The sequence below is a fragment of the Tripterygium wilfordii genome, chromosome 8 (genome assembly GCF_013401445.1).
Source record: "Tripterygium wilfordii isolate XIE 37 chromosome 8, ASM1340144v1, whole genome shotgun sequence".
Lineage (NCBI taxonomy): Eukaryota > Viridiplantae > Streptophyta > Magnoliopsida > Celastrales > Celastraceae > Tripterygium > Tripterygium wilfordii.
The window spans coordinates 8,641,071-8,656,934 of NC_052239.1; the positions used below are offsets into that span (position 1 = coordinate 8,641,071).

The 15,864-nt window shown below is 36.7% G+C and overlaps 1 protein-coding gene across 3 annotated transcripts; it reads left to right on the forward strand.

Annotated features, from left to right (window-relative positions):
• Positions 1 to 5,889: 5,889 nt before the first annotated feature.
• Positions 5,890 to 11,323, forward strand: LOC120003348. 3 transcript variants are annotated; one of them, XM_038852301.1, is made up of 14 exons: positions 5,890 to 6,156; positions 7,154 to 7,273; positions 7,391 to 7,450; positions 7,572 to 7,673; positions 7,779 to 7,859; positions 7,934 to 8,052; positions 8,292 to 8,393; positions 8,616 to 8,729; positions 9,717 to 9,782; positions 9,860 to 9,926; positions 10,122 to 10,175; positions 10,282 to 10,371; positions 10,598 to 10,636; positions 10,774 to 11,323. In XM_038852301.1, the coding sequence occupies exons 1-14, from the start codon at positions 6,139 to 6,141 to the stop codon at positions 10,891 to 10,893; spliced, it is 1,152 nt and encodes a 383-aa protein (XP_038708229.1). In that variant the 5' UTR covers positions 5,890 to 6,138; the 3' UTR covers positions 10,894 to 11,323. The 3 variants fall into 3 exon arrangements, with proteins under 3 accessions (XP_038708229.1, XP_038708228.1, XP_038708230.1); XM_038852300.1 differs by having other exon boundaries at positions 5,894 to 6,156; positions 7,776 to 7,859; XM_038852302.1 differs by having other exon boundaries at positions 5,894 to 6,072; positions 7,776 to 7,859.
• Positions 11,324 to 15,864: the final 4,541 nt, after the last annotated feature.

The following is a 15,864-nucleotide window of genomic DNA, read 5'->3' on the forward strand; positions in this document are numbered from 1 at the left end:
AATGGAAGCAAGTCTCCTTCTTGTGATCGTCGTCCTTGCATCAAAAGCTGAAAATTTTGTAAATCTGTCCACTCAGAACACTGTCTACTCTTTTGATGATAACTTTCTGCTCATAACTCGGAGTCCTGATCTGTTTCCTGGACTGGAGAGTATACTTTTTCAGCTTTCCGTTGATATATTATAAGCCCAGTAAATATTGTTGAAAGCAGTCCAGAATAGTCGGTAAAGACAGCCACCGAATCTGCCCAGTAAATAAAAAAAAAAAGAGTTTATGAGAGAAGCTTTCGAGACTTCAATTTGAATTAGCAAATTGAAATTCTTAAACACAATCCCCGACAACGGTGCCAAAAAATTATTGTAATTTTAATTAACTCGCAAGCACACGAATATAATTATAGCATAGGTATGCAAGAGCGAGGTTGATCCCACAGAGATTTGTCAAGTAATTCCAACTACTACTCAATTAGAATGTCTAGAGATAACCAAAAAATAAAACTAAATTATTTTTGAAAATTAAAGAGAAGTTGTGTGGATTTGAAAATCAAGAAAGTGCAAGAATATTAGCAAGAAAGATTCAGGGTGTTTTAAATCAAGAGAATGCAAACTAGGACTTCGATTTCACCATAGCAATCCTATTCTATGTCTTATTTGGTTAAGATTCAATTCTTGTTTCTAAGGTTCGTTCTTATCTAAAATATGAAACGCCATTGATTGTGGTCAAGATTACAAACAAGAATGCATTAAGTGCAAGAAGAACATCAAGAACCAAGAGTGTCTACGCATGGATCGTGCTTCAACAACATCTCATTCATTCACAAGACCTATATCAAGTTTACCCATTGATCGTGGTGTAATCTTGTCTCAAACATGTATCTAAATAATGGTGATCAGTCATTACATCAACACATGATATATGAAGTACAATGAATAAAACTAGAAACTTGAATTGGTAACGAATTAATTAAGACATAGAATAGTCATGCTAGACTACATCGAATCCCTAGTAAAAGAGTTTAGCCACACATAATATATAGAAACATCAACAATTCAAGAAAGAACAACATCAAGAACTTAAGAAAAAGAAAACCCTTTACAAAGTAATCTTGGTGAAGAGGATTCCCCTTTTAAGAACCTTGTTGCTTTCTTCTCTCCTAGTGATGTTGCACTCCAATCTTCTTATGTGATTTTTTAGTCTCTCCCTTAGGTCTGCCGTCACCCCTTGCTGTGTATGCTAGCCCCTTTTATATCATCCTTGGTTAGGTTAAAGTCACCCGTATGAAAGCAAACAATATAATCCTAGTAGAATTAGAATCCTTCAATTTCCTCTTGCATAAAGATTTCCTCCAGCTGAAATATGGAATCATAATAGTCAAATATTCATTAAAATCATAAATTGATGCTCTACTAGTTTCCTTTAAACGCTGAAACCATTCTTGGGCTTTCAAGAAGTCTCAAACCAATATTGCTAAGTATGAGCCCGGATTGCTGATTTTCTGACCTGTACAGTCCGTATTCAAGCTATCATAACTTTGTCCAAAAAATTCGGAATCACGAACGGTAAAATTCTTCAGAAACTAGACTTCCATATCTTTCCAACGGTATACCAAAACCCAGATATTCTCAAGGAATTTATGGTGGCCTTCACAAGTGGGCTGGACTGAACAGTGATAGATTTTACTGAAATTATCAGGACTCGCATATAAATGTCCAATAACATTGTCAAAATTTCCATTGACATAATTCATCATCTAGGATTCGATTAACTGAAATGCAAACAAAAATAACCTAAAACACACATATTTAACTTGAAAACAAAGCAATAAGTTAAGAAAGAGAGGTACAAAATCAATATAATTTACGGTCATCACATGAATCTTAGGAATAAGCTCTTCTTTATGACTGCATCATCTCTTAAGTCCATGTATTCATCAGTGCTATCTCTATAGCTACCAGGATAAGATGACTTGAAGTACACACTGCATGGACCATCTAACTCACCACCAATGTCCAGTTCAGCATCACCAACATCTAGTTCAGCATCACCAGCATCCATTTCAGCATTACCAGTATCCAGTTCAACATCCCCAGCAACCGTAGTAGCATCCCCAGCAGTAGCATCTCCTACAACCTTATTTGCAAAAGCAACAATATCTTCTTTGTCACTTTCATGTAGTAAACCCACATATTTCCATCTTCTACAATAGTTTTTCACCTTCTCTCTCACTTCAAGAACTTCTTCATCGTCCTCCAAAGAATTATCTTCAAGAAGGAATTCTCCATCACTTCTAGCATCTTGGAAGAATTCTTCATGCGCTGAAATTTGTCTTCTAATAGCTTTGGATTTTGGTTTCACCATTTCAATCCCTATACTTGAAAACAAAAAAAAAAGCAGAACCCCAAAATCACACTCGAATATGCCACACCAAAATCCCTAAATCAATTTGGGGTTTATATATTTTCGATTTTGAATGGGTTTCGAAAACTATAAATCCTAAATCGAAACCCATTAAGTAATTGAGAGATGAACATCTCATTCCAACCTAGCGATACCCAACATCGTATTCCATCCAAAATAGAAATTGAAAACCTCAAAAATAATGCCCAAAACGAAACCTACATTTGAGAGTGTTGGCTCTATTTGGCTGGAGATGCCAAAAAGATCACCCTTACCCTTTATGGAGACGGGATCATACGGTTGCAGGTGTGTCAGAGACTTGCAGTTAGTCTCAAAGTGTAAAAACAGACTGTATTGTGATTGTACGGATAATCTGACTTCTGAATCAAATGATTGTAAGGAGAAAGGGATTAAATCATGGTCTTAACATGAAAACTCCAAGGAACTCTAGATTCATTGAAGTGCGCTTCACTAGACAAATCATAAATGAATGAAAATACCAGAATGTAACATTTCATTGATGAACAAAGATGTACATTGAGGTTGGAAAACAAAAGTGTGTAAGAACAAAGCTTGAGAACAAGAATATTAACAAGAATGCATGAGAGCTTGAGCGTTTGAGAGCTTGAAAGTTTGAATGTTTGAGAGTTTAAGCCGATGGGCTGAAGTTTGTGTTTGTGTTGATGTGTGTGTCGTTTATCCTCTTCTCTTCTTGCTTTTATACTGCATCAATACTTCCATGTAAGCTAGAACTTCGCCCATATCAGCTAGAAAAATGGTCATAACTGTCATGACTGCAGTGGCCCGAAATTCACTCCATTATGTTCCATCTTCTTCAACCATCTCTTCTGGAAGCTCCATGTCTCCAGAGACCCTCTTCATACTATTTAATTCGTGCAGAAGGTGGCTCTCCATGATAATAGGCAACTAGACAACCAACTTCCTTGGAAGTAGGAACAAACCCATGTTTATAGAAACAAACCAATAACTGATATTATCTCCTTGATTTTGCACCTAATACGGTCCAGATAAATCATTAATTAACGGCTCATGCCATGCAATTAAGCTCAGCCCAAATAACCTCACTCTGTCCGGCCCTTGCGACCAGACTGCAACCCAACCTCCAACGCGTCTGTCAAGCCCACATTCTGGCCTTAGCCTGACCCATAAGCCTGCACAAATATGGTGTAAACAGAGAGTTAGAAAAGTGAGAGATGAGAGATGAATGCGTATCTGGAAAAGTGGGAGTTGAGAGGTTTACAACTAATTGACCAAAGAAGAAGAATGGGGGATTGTAGGCGGAGGTGCGTAGAAGATGCCCTTTAGTTTCTAGGTTTATCTCAAGTTATTTCGTTTTTCATTTTTGTATTTCTTTGTTTGTATCTATTTTTTGTTCAATTTTACATGTACTTTCATTTTTTACTTAAACCAAAGCCATGCCATCAAATGAGATCCATGGTAGCAACATTTGACGGAAAATTGTCGAAACGGCTAACGTGGTTAACTGTTCAAAGTAGAAGGACTTCTTTGACACCAAAAAAAAATGATTAAAGGGCTTAATTGACAAATTTTAAAAAGCACATGGGCTTTATCGTTATTTGCCCCACTAATTTATTGAGTTTTGGTCATACTGATCGATTGGTCCAAGACCTTTTTTTGACCCGTACAATAGGTGAAATTGATATATCCGCGAGTACAACTGCATAAACAACTCTTCCACTCCTCGACCTTCCTCTGTGTTAACTCTCCGACTGTTTCTCACCCCTTTTTAAGTTCGAACTTTCAACTTCTACTACTAAATAAATACACGACAAACCCAACAAACAGAAAACAAGAAAATTAAGAATATATATATATATAATTTGAAAGGGCACGCAAACCTAGGAAAACGGAAAAGTTTTTGCTAATGAAACAGAAAAAAGAATAACAGAACATATCAAAACAAAATAAAACAGGAGAAGAAATAGAAGCCAAACTAGTCAATGAAGGAAGGTCAAGAGACCTTTTAATGCATACCAACTCGCAATTAATATTCACTAAAAATGCACATATAGGGAAAAAAGAAAAAGAAAAAGGAGAAATGGGAGCAAAATATGTGAAAATGGCAACATATCATAAAGCAATTCTTTTTCTTTTTAAGACATTAGGAAGTGCTCTGATAGATAGTTCTATTCAAGGTCTTGAAAACCGGATCGATCATCAAACCAAAAAAATATTCGATTCAAGATTCAATGGTTCAACCATAATTCAAATCAAGTTCAATGTAATGAATTTTTTTTGAAACAGAGGTTTGGGGAGGGGATATATGTGAACTTTTATAAATATTATGGGCTAATTTGGTAGAGCATTTGCAAAGTAACAGATATGTCAGTAGAAATGATGGTAGCAGAAATGCTGAACAATTTTAATAGCATAAATGCTGACTGAATGCTGAGTAGATGTTTGGTTGTACTTTTACTATTAACATTTGTGCTTTGTAGCATTTTGTGATAAATTACGTGCAAGGGTATTATTCAACAAACAATTTAATTATTAAAAATAATATAATGACTTTTAAATTAATTAAAGATAATAATAAATTATAAATGACTTAATAAATTATAAATTTATTTGATTTTAATTTATTTATTATTTCATTTATTTAATTAGAAGGATTTTAATAACACTAGTCCTTCATAACTTGAACAAATTAAGTTATGGACATAAATGAGGGGTAATATTGGAATAACAATAAATTACCGGGGACAATAACGAGAACAATTTCAAAAATGCTCCGGTAAAGCTCCTCAAGAGTAGCATGTCAAAGTTGGATGAAAATGCTGGATAAAAGTCTCTCGAACCATGTGCTGCTAAATTGTTGTTTGGTTGAAACTAACATTTATACTCAAAAGTAGCATAAATGCTTCACAAAAATGTGTATCAAAATGACCCAAATATGTTCAAATAAAATGTTACCTTAAACAAAGAAAATCCTATAACATAGTGGTTAACTCATTTTTTAATGAATAAGAGATCATGAGTTCCAACCCTAACCAGTCGATTCTGACTAGCTCAACCAAAAAATCAATCGATTCAATTGAAAAATCTCGATCCCTAAAATCATTGGTTTTTACACATCAATCAAATCGGATAAGTGTCCAATCATCAGTTGGACCGGCCGACTGGCCGGTCCAATCCGGTTTCAAAACCTTGGTTCTCCCAAGTCCCACCCACGAATAAGCACGAACATAAAGAAAACAAATAACAAAACCCCAAAATAATAATAAATAAAAGAACGTGCTTTCTAACCTTTCTCTCACCAAAAGCAAACATAAAAGATAATAATAGAAAATGAGATAAAACCCACAAAGAATCAATTGGTTAATTATCCAATTAGTAAAGTCTCTATCCATATCATATCATATTGTAGTGCTAATAATAAATGATCTTTTAAATATTTTCAATGGGGGCTGATGCTGAAGTGGATGGTTTTGTCTTTCCCTTTCTAACGTCACCGTTTAAAAACACTGTGCCTGAGTTGTTGGTACCCTTTTTGCATATTCCTTTTTTTTTCTTTGCTTTCCCTTGTAGACTTTCTCCTTTCTTTGTTCGTTTGATGCATATCCTTTGCCTTACCACTTGGACTTCTGTTTGAAGAATAAGAAAAAGCAAACCAGAAAGGACCCTGTTTCAGAAAGGTACCTGTTTTGTTTTTGGGGGTCCTGTTCCTGTTCCTGCTTTTGTGTTTGTTTTGTCTTCCAGATATGAAGCCTCTCCATTTTGTAAGCTCAATCTCTCCCTCAATTCCTCTCTATTTTTTGTCTTTATATGCAATAATATTATGTGGGTGCTATATTGATCGGTTTGGTGTGCTATGGGCGATGGAATTCAAACTGCTTGATATATTTTTTTCGATTTTGTCTATGAATGGTGAGGATGGCTGGGTTCAATTTTTTTCTTCTCTTTTGTAGCCACTAGGCAAGAATTTTGGGATTTTCATGGTAACAGTTACTGTTTGGTGACTGAGAAAACAGAGAAGAAGAGGAAAAAAAAGATCTTTAGGGACGTTTTTTTGCTGTTATTTTTCTTTTGTGGGCGTGAAGTGTGGGATTTGTCTTCCGGAAGTTAAAAAAAAAAAAAAAAAAAAAACTCATCGGATCTCTGGTCAAAGCTCATTTCTTAACTCTCTCATTTTAAAAATAAAATTTCGTAAGTTTGAATTTTATCTTATCCTTCCATCTTCATATGAGCGCAAGTTCTTTGTTTTGTTTCTTCGCCTACTTTGCGATGGCATGGAGAATATGGCACCCAGAATCCAATTTCACCTTCTTCTTTTTTCCTTCCTTTCTTTCTATCTTTTCTTTTCTCCTCATTTGGACAATCCCTGTACGTTTTTGGTAGCCTAAAAGAACCTGGAGTTTGAAATTAAGGTGAAGAAAAATGTCTCAATTGTTAGTTCTGAACAAGTTGAGCAGGTAGTTTTTAAAGGTAAAAAAAAAAAATGCTTTCTTATGTGTGCAATATTTAATTTGAATTTGTACTGGTGGAAGTGGGATTTTCTGTACTGAATAGAAGAAGCCTATTCTTGTGTGTGAAAGTTAGATTAAGTCAAATGGAATATGCTTCACTCATAAGACATTTTAGGTGTGTTATGATGTACATTTCCTTTATTTTATGTTCTGTTTTTTCGAGTTTGCATTGTATGACCACTTTATAGTACGATATTTTGACTGCAAATAATATGAAATTTCTTGTTAACGTGTTCCATCACCTTGTCAGGCTTCTGTATGGTCGGAACAGAAGGGTCGATCGTTCATCTACAGTATTTTTATTGTGGTTTCCATGATTTGTGCTGTCTACTTCATTGGTGGTGCATTCATTTCGGAGGAATACAGAGAAGTATATATTCTAATACTTGAATGGAACTTTGGATTTGCATGATGTGGTGAAAATAGTGTCGAAGCATACAAAGTTTTACTGATTAAGATATACCTATCGTGAATTTCATATGTGCAGAGATTAGCAAGATGGGAAGTAATGGAGACACTTTGGAATGGGAAATCTAAGACATGCAAGGTTTGACTGTTCTGTTAATATATAGGAAATTTTTCAAAAATCTGATTGATGGACATAATAGTACATATGTTGTTGAATTATATTCTGATTAACGTCTCAAATATTTAATTCTTTTACGTAGGATCAATGTCGGCCTCCTGGAAGTGAAGCATTACCGCAAGCGATTGTCACCAAAACATCCAACTTGGAAATGCGGCCTTTGTGGGGCTCCACCGTCGAAGATGTATGCATTTCCACTCTTGAGACAACCCCGAGGCCTAAGATCCAATGAAATTTATAAACCTTTTTGTTTGTTTGTCTTATATACACCTTTTTTTGGTGTCAGAAGAACCGCAATTTGTCAATGAACTTATTAGCCATTGCAGTTGGGATTAAGCAAAAAGAAGTTGTAGATAGAATTGTTAAAAAGGTACCGAACTCCTTCATCTTTGCTTTCCAAATTATCACATCATTGTTGTTTTTAAAATCTATCTTGCATTGTAGTTTCCAGCTAGCGATTTTGTTGTGATGCTATTTCATTATGATGGTGTTGTGGACCAATGGAGTGATTTAACTTGGAGTGATCGAGCCATACATGTGTCTGCTGGAAATCAAACAAAATGGTAATGTTTTTCTCTCAATTTGTTTTCCATTGAGTGCTAATTGATAGTTTCATTCACACCACTCTTGTCTTTGTGCAGTTAGCTGTGGTTTCTTTTTCTGCATATATGTATTGTTTATATTTAGGTTCATGTAAATAAAGATGTTCCCATAATTATGTGTGTTTGTGCCAATTGGCTATGCACAAAGCTTATATAAACTCAATAGTTGCTTAATGAAACAATGATGTATGATGTCATAGGTGGTTCGCCAAGCGTTTCCTGCATCCGGACATACTTGCTGAATATGATTATGTATTTCTTTGGGATGAGGACATTGGAGTTGATAATTTTGATCCAAGACGGTAAGCATTTCTGTTATTTCGACTTCCATATTCCTAAAGGACTTTCAAAGAGCCATTTAGCTTGATTTCTTTTCTATTACCTTACATTTTCTTGATTGCTAAATGCAGAATAAAAATTTATGCCAGTATCAATTTTTAGTAGTCCTAATGCTTCTTTGTTGTTTCCTAATGAAATTTGGTTTCTGGGATGACCATGTACTGATTAAAATAAATCCTTTGCAGATATCTGTTGATTGTCAAAGATGAGGGGCTTGAAATATCGCAGCCTGCACTTGATCCTAAGTCTAATGTGCATTATCAACTAGCCATTCGACAGAGAAAATCCAATGTTCACAGGTCAGCGTTGTGTAAAACCCTTTTAGGATTGAATTCCGATTGAGTTCATCGAATAATTGAACTATTTTGACCAGACAAATTGATTTGAACGTATGTGGATCAGTCCCAATAGTAATCATAGGCCTTGTCAAACAAAACCTTTTTGTGTGGCCAAAAAGTATTCTGAATATCTAATGGGAATTGGACTATCTAATTAAACTATTTGTCCTCTCTCAATGTATTTCTAGCATTGATTTTGCTTGCAAATTCCTCTGTATGTTTTTATACAGAGAGGCAATGAAAGACTAAAACGACAAGTTAACGAAATTAAGGACAAAATTCTGCTGGACCAACTGATCTATTCAAGCTCTACTTCTTTAAAGGCATCTTATACCCACCTTGCGTCATAAAGGATTTTAGAAAGCTGTTAGGATTCGCTGCCAAAACCCTCCCAACCTGCTTGATATAAAATCTCCAAAGTTTTCGAAAAGAGAGATCTTTTGGTTATTACAAAACGAAAATTTGGATGATACTACCTTTAGAGTCATTACAAATGATGTTGGTTGTTTCTGTTTATTTTATCTTTTTAAGAGTGGACTAGATAGTTCTTCTGCAAAGAATTTCAAACCCGTAAGTTGATACTGAATTTCTGCTTAGTTGAAGCTATACCTCTTTCTATGTGCAAGCCCAAGGCATAGTATTTGCAACATCTGCGTGTTGGGTTCTTGTTGAGCAAAACAAATCCACAACAAATGGGAATTATTTACCCAAGGTGGTTGCGATCATGGTAGTCAATTAGACTCAGCAGCTTCATAAGATATGGGAAGTGGTGCTGAACCAAGGGTTCATCATGCTTCATAAATTCACTGCTGTAGTCTTTCAGTGGAAACAAACTCCATTAAAGATTTAATTCCTTATAAAATGTATCGTGTTAATCTCTAGTACTTGTCAGTTCTACACTTCTGACACTCCTACATTACTCTTTATTTTTTTCTTAATCTTTAACAGAAGGATGTACAAATTTAAGGGCAGCGGGAGGTGTGATGACCACAGCACTGCTCCTCCATGTACAGGGTAAGTTAGCTCCCTTTTTTCTCTGTCATGTTGCTTATCACTTTGAGTCTCACTGGTAGACGATAATTATCATGCAGCTGGGTTGAAATGATGGCACCTGTGTTCTCAAGGGCAGCCTGGCGATGTGCATGGTATATGATCCAGGTATGGAGCCTTAGGTCGATGAAGAGATTTTCCCTACAATTGCATTAGAACTTCCTAAAGATTACTTAATTGAAGTTTAATCTTTTACTTGGTTGGTGTGTTGGAGTTGGAGCATGAGGTCTTGGCTTCGATTCTAACATGTATAAATTGCAATTGCCTTTTTGGTGATTATCTTTTTTTTTTCCTTGCATACAGAATGACTTGATCCATGCATGGGGCCTGGACAAGCTGCTCGGTTATTGTGCACAAGTAATCTCTATAGTCTATAGTCATATGACTTCTTCATTTCCCGAATCCTACAACTTCTTTTTCCAAGTTACTTATGTTCTCTTGCGACATTTGAATTGTTTTTCAGGGTGATCGAACAAAAAATGTTGGTGTAGTTGATTCAGAGTACATATTTCATCTTGGTCTTCCTACACTTGGTACTTTGGATGGACATGAGGCAAGTATTTCATCTATTCTTTTTCCAAGCTCAATCCGGTAACTGGACTGTTTATTGTTATGAATCCATATGCTAAAAAGTCTATGCTCTTAGTCGGTATTTTTTTATGCGAGTTTAATGTATTTCAGGCTAAATGTTTTCCATAGATGTCAGGCTCATTTTGTATCTATGTTATAACGTTACAATTTATCGATGGCATTGATATATTTCCTCTTTTGCACTGCAGACACCATCCAACTCCAGCAAAATCGATAATAGACCTGAGGTATGTCTGCTTGATATTCCTGTGTTCGGGATTATCATTTCGTTATCATTCAGTTGAGGAACACGTTGTTTTAACATTAACATTAACATTAGAACCTATTTTCTGGAATATGATTGTGATCAATGTTGTGTGAGCAGGTAAGAAAACAATCCTATATAGAGATGCAGATTTTCAACAATAGATGGAATAAAGCTGTAAAGGGGGACCAGTGTTGGATCGACCCTTATCAAGTCTCAGCCAACCAAAGCATACATTAACACAATGTCCAATCCGAGCCATCATTTGTACATAATACAAGAAATTGGCTCCTACCTGTATAGACACCTTCGTACACAATTCTGTTGGGCCTCGCGAAAGATCGGATGGTAATATAACCATTATTTGATACCAAAAGTCATGAGCTTGTGAGATTTTTCTCTCAACAAATGTCCGGTTAATTCTTCACGGGTTGCAGAACAGTATATGGTCGAATGCAATGCTATGTGGTGCAAATTTTGGTTCTGATAGTTTGACAGTTTCTTTTTTTTCTTTTTTTTTTGGAGTTTGATAATTTGTTTAACTCAATGTAAATATGGCTTGTTGTAGAGACAAGTTCGAACAAGATTTTGTGCTCGCTTACTAAACGAACTGATCTTGAAAGAGATTGAGTTCTGCTCACGAATAACAATGGTGGTGTTCATAGTGCAACTGGTAAATTCCCTTTTGCTTTGGTATCATGCATGTAACTAGATATGCAGTGGATTTAATGCGGCTGCCAAATATTCTGGGATTAGTCGCTGCTCGTAATTTTACGGAGAAAGCAGAGTCCATCCATGTTGAAGTTAAAGGAGAAACTAGAGGAGACCAATGCTACATATAAAGATGATGCTGGCAAACACAGGCGGGTAAAATTGTTTGAGGAGTGATTTGATTATGGTGTTCTTGCGCAAGGAACGTTTTTCAGTTGGCACGTACAACTTCAAGATTCTGAAGAAGATTAATGATAATGCCTATGTGGTGGATCTGCCATGGGATGGGAATCGAGGAAGCAAGCTCAAGAATGCTTATAATCGAGCTCGACGACATAAGTTGAAGACGGCCCAAGCCCAGATGTGTCGTGCAAGACAAGTTTTCCATGAATGTCAACGTCGAAAGTGTGGGTGAATAATGTTTCTAAGAATTAGGACATCAATTACTTGTGAGGCTTGCACTTAATTACTTAGTAGGAGTATGTTTAGTTTTCCTATTTCATTAGTAGCCACCGAAGTTTCGGGCAAAATTATAGGACTAGTATTTATAATGATTATAGGAGTAGGCTTGTAGTGTGCGGCTATATATAGCCAGCTTAGTCGTGTAGTATTTTTCATCAATCAAATTAATATCAAAACTGAGATTCGTCTAAACTCTTCTTGTACTTTACATGAGTTTGGCCAAGAAACAACTATCAGGCTTTTCTAGGTTTCATCATTGGTGCTTTCATTGAGAGAACTCGTCATGGGTTCTAACAAGGAACATATTGAAGCCTTTGAAGCCAATCTTCAAGCAGTTAGCATAGAGGTCCAGTCCAGCAACATGAAATTCATCAACAATTGGCTCAGCTAAAGGACTTGCTTGTCTAGAGCAATAGCAAGAGGAGAGGTCACCGCAATAAGGAATCTATTATCAGTGGTGCGTCCCACAACAACAACAGAAGTTCGGATTCCATCACTGATTCTTCCGAAGAAGAGCCGGTCACCGGAAGGAAGGAAAGAACCACCGATACACGTAAACCTCGAATGATTTTTCCAACCTTTAAAGGAGAAGAGTCGGCTCCTTGGCTCAGCAGGGCTCAATAATTTTTTAATATCAAGAGGTTCCTAAGTGAGAGTGGGTTGATTATGCAGCTTTTTATCTTGAAGGCGAAGCGAATCTATGGTGACACTGGATGGAACGAATTTATCTTAAGAAAAGGAAATAGATACAATGGAGGGATTTTGAGAAAGAATTCTTGTCTCGATTTGGGCCAACAGGCTATGTTGACCATAATGAGGAGTTATCGAGAGTTAGGCGAAGTGGTGAATTACGTGATTTTCTGAAGGATTTCGAACAAAAAGCCAACCTTGTTCACGGCTGACCCGGAAAGACACTAGTTGGAACGCTTATTAGGGGGTTAAAAGGGGACCTGGCTAAAGAAGTAAGCGCGCAAACCTCAAACAATTAAGAAAACTTTCAAAGTAGCACGAATGGAGGATGTCCATCTAGCTGATGTAAAAAAGGGTAGTAAAATTGACTAGAGACGCACGAACTCCCCTATTGTCGAAGGAGCAGTTTCCAGACCAGCTAGAGTATCACCCAAAATTATTCCTCTGGGGGTAAAAAAATTGTTGTGGGACGAGATGTAAGAACAAAGAGAGAAAGACTTGTGTTTCAACTGTAATGAGAAGTTTGTTCTAGGGCATAAATGCAAGATCTCGCAAATATTCCTTATTGAACCATGTGACCCCAACTAGGAACAAGGAGTTGTGGATGAGGAAGTTGATGAAGTAAATCTTGCTCCGCCTCAAGATCCATCAATATCACTTCACGCATTAATGGGTCGTCACATAATTTTATTAGCGAAAACCTCATGATGTGCCAAATATATACATACACATCCTTTACACATATGTTCATCTCATTTTGAGTTGATTAAGAGTTGATATTGCTAAGATAGTTATATTTGCATATTGTAGGTGTCAAGGCAAGAAAGGAAGGAAAAGAGTGCAAAATGAAGATTTTTACTCCAGAACCAATTTTCGATCGATCGGAGCCATTCCCGATCGATCGACCTGCCAAAACAGCCTTGAATTCATGGAGACAGAGGCTATTTCCGATCGATCGGAACAGTGTCCGATCGATCGGAGGTACTATTCACAGCACGCGCAGTTTCACGAAAAAGTTCCGAATTCACTTGTTTTTAAGCCAAAACGACCCCAACTTGTTTTGAAAACGACATAAGAGTTTGGGGAAGTATAAAAGGGCATAAAATAGGGTTTTGGGGGAGTTCTTGGAGCTGGATTTCATTCTACCATCATTGGAGAGCTTGGAGGCCACCATTGGAGCTTGGAGAAGAAGAGGGTGTACAAGGGGGTTTTCTCTCTCCTTTTCTATCCTAGTTTCTATGGTTGATTTCCTTTGTTTAATGATGTATTTTGCTTCCATGAGTGGCTAGATTTCTTACTAGGGTCTTAATGTAACCAAACCTTGAAGATTCAATAAACTTGGTTTCCTTATTTCTTGATTTCTCTCTCTCTATTGATTGTCTATGGGTGTGATTAATGCTTTTGAATGTTTGGCCATCATTCAATTGATTTGCTGCCTAGATTGAGACCGGAAGGAGATATCTAGGGTTTGCCTCAAGCCATAGATGACATAGGGTGCATGAACCATAGGAATAGAGGTTTGTGGCTTATGCAATCGCTAAATGATTTCCATAATTCTTAATGGGTTTTTGATATATTAATCCGATTGTTAGGAATAACAGGGATTTATGTTGAAAATACGTTTGATGTATCTAGGAATAGAACATTGAATAGGTTGGGAAATCGATTGTCATTATAAAGAGAGGAATTAGGGATTAAGGGACCAAGGGAATTGAATTGGATAGGTGAGGTGACGTTAAGTACCCTAGCGCTTTCCATCCTTGACTTCACACTTGTGTTTGATTTGTATTTGTTCTTTTTAATTAGTTTAGTTAAAAATCAAAACAAACCGCAAAATCGTTCCCCAATTTGCATAGTTGTTACTAGTTTGACATTGATCTTGATTGCCAACACATCCCTAGTGGAAACGATAATTTACTCATCTCTTTATTACTTGTACGATTTGTGCGCTTGCAATTAAATCCATATCACCTCACAAAAAATTTAATTTGCCTATTGTTCCGTCTGAATCCTTTGATGTACGGGTAGCAAACGGAGAACAATTGTCGTGCAAAGGATTATGTCGTGACGTTCTAGTTCGGGTGCAAGGTATACATGTTTGTGTTGATTTATATGTGTTATCACTAGTTGGTCTCGATGTCGTTTTGGGTGTGCAATGGTTGGAAGGATTAGGGAGAATCATATCTGATTCTCAAGGAATGACCATGAAGTTTGAGTGGAATGGTAGTTGAGTAACTTTGGCCATGCAAAATCCTAAAACCGTGGAGCCTATCCAAGCTAATTCTCTAGAAAGAAGTTGGAGGAGCAGTGCACAAATATTCTCCATTCATGAAAAAGGTAATCAGGATTGCCCTCAGCCTAGTTGCGGAGGTTCAGCAGTGCACCAAGATATCTAGAATTTGCCCAAGTGTTGGCAGAGTCTAATACTCTGCCGCCTAGTAGAGAGTTTGATCACAAAATTTCTCTCAAGGATGAGTCCCAACCTATTAACGTACCTCCCTACCAATATGCTCACTTCCAAAAGAATGAAATCGAGAAGCAAGTGAATGATATGATTAGTAAATGCTTCATTTGGCCAAGCAGTAGCCCATTTTCATCACTAGTCTTGTTGGTCAGAAAGAAGGATGACAATTGGAGGTTTTGACTATGGAGCCCTAAAAAAAGTGACAATTAAAGATCGATTTTCTATTCCAACTATCGACAACATGTTGGATGAATTGGGGGATCAAATTACTTTACCAAGGTCGATCTTCGGGCGGGCCACCATCAAATTAGAGTTCACAACAAAGAAAGACATTCATAAGACCGCTTTCCGTACACATCATGGTCGCTATGAATATCTGATAATGTCATTCGGTCTTTGCATTGCTCCTTCTATGTTTCAATTTGTGATGAACTCAATTTTTAGCTTGCACTTAATGAAATTATACTAGTATTCTTTGATGACATCCTCGTTTATTAAAAGGCATGGGAAGATCATGTTGCGCATCTCTGCATTGTGTTTGGAATATTATCATACCATAAGTTTTATATTAAGTCATCTAAATGTTCATTTGCTCAACAACAGGTTGAGTACCTGGGTCATATAATTACTCCAAACGGCGTGCAAGAAGATCAAAGGAAGATTGAAGTAATGAGGTATTGGCCTAAACCGCAAACTGTGTTGGCATTGCGGGGGTTCTTAGGGCTAACGGATATTATAGAAAATTCATGGAACAGTATGGAGTAATAGCTAAACCCCTCACCGATATGCTTAAAAAAGGGGGATTTGTTTGGATTGAAGAAGGAGACAAGACTTTTGAGGAACTCAAGCGGGTGGTCTCCACTCCCAGTCTTGGCTATGCTGGA

What these genes read in the sequence shown, in the direction of transcription:
- LOC120003348 (XM_038852300.1), top strand. An exon ending in TAGATAGAATTGTTAAAAAG is followed by an intron (nt 7,860 to 7,933) that starts GTACCGAACTCC and finishes CTTGCATTGTAG; the next exon opens with TTTCCAGCTAGCGATTTTGT. An exon ending in TGCTCGGTTATTGTGCACAA is followed by an intron (nt 10,176 to 10,281) that starts GTAATCTCTATA and finishes ATTGTTTTTCAG; the next exon opens with GGTGATCGAACAAAAAATGT.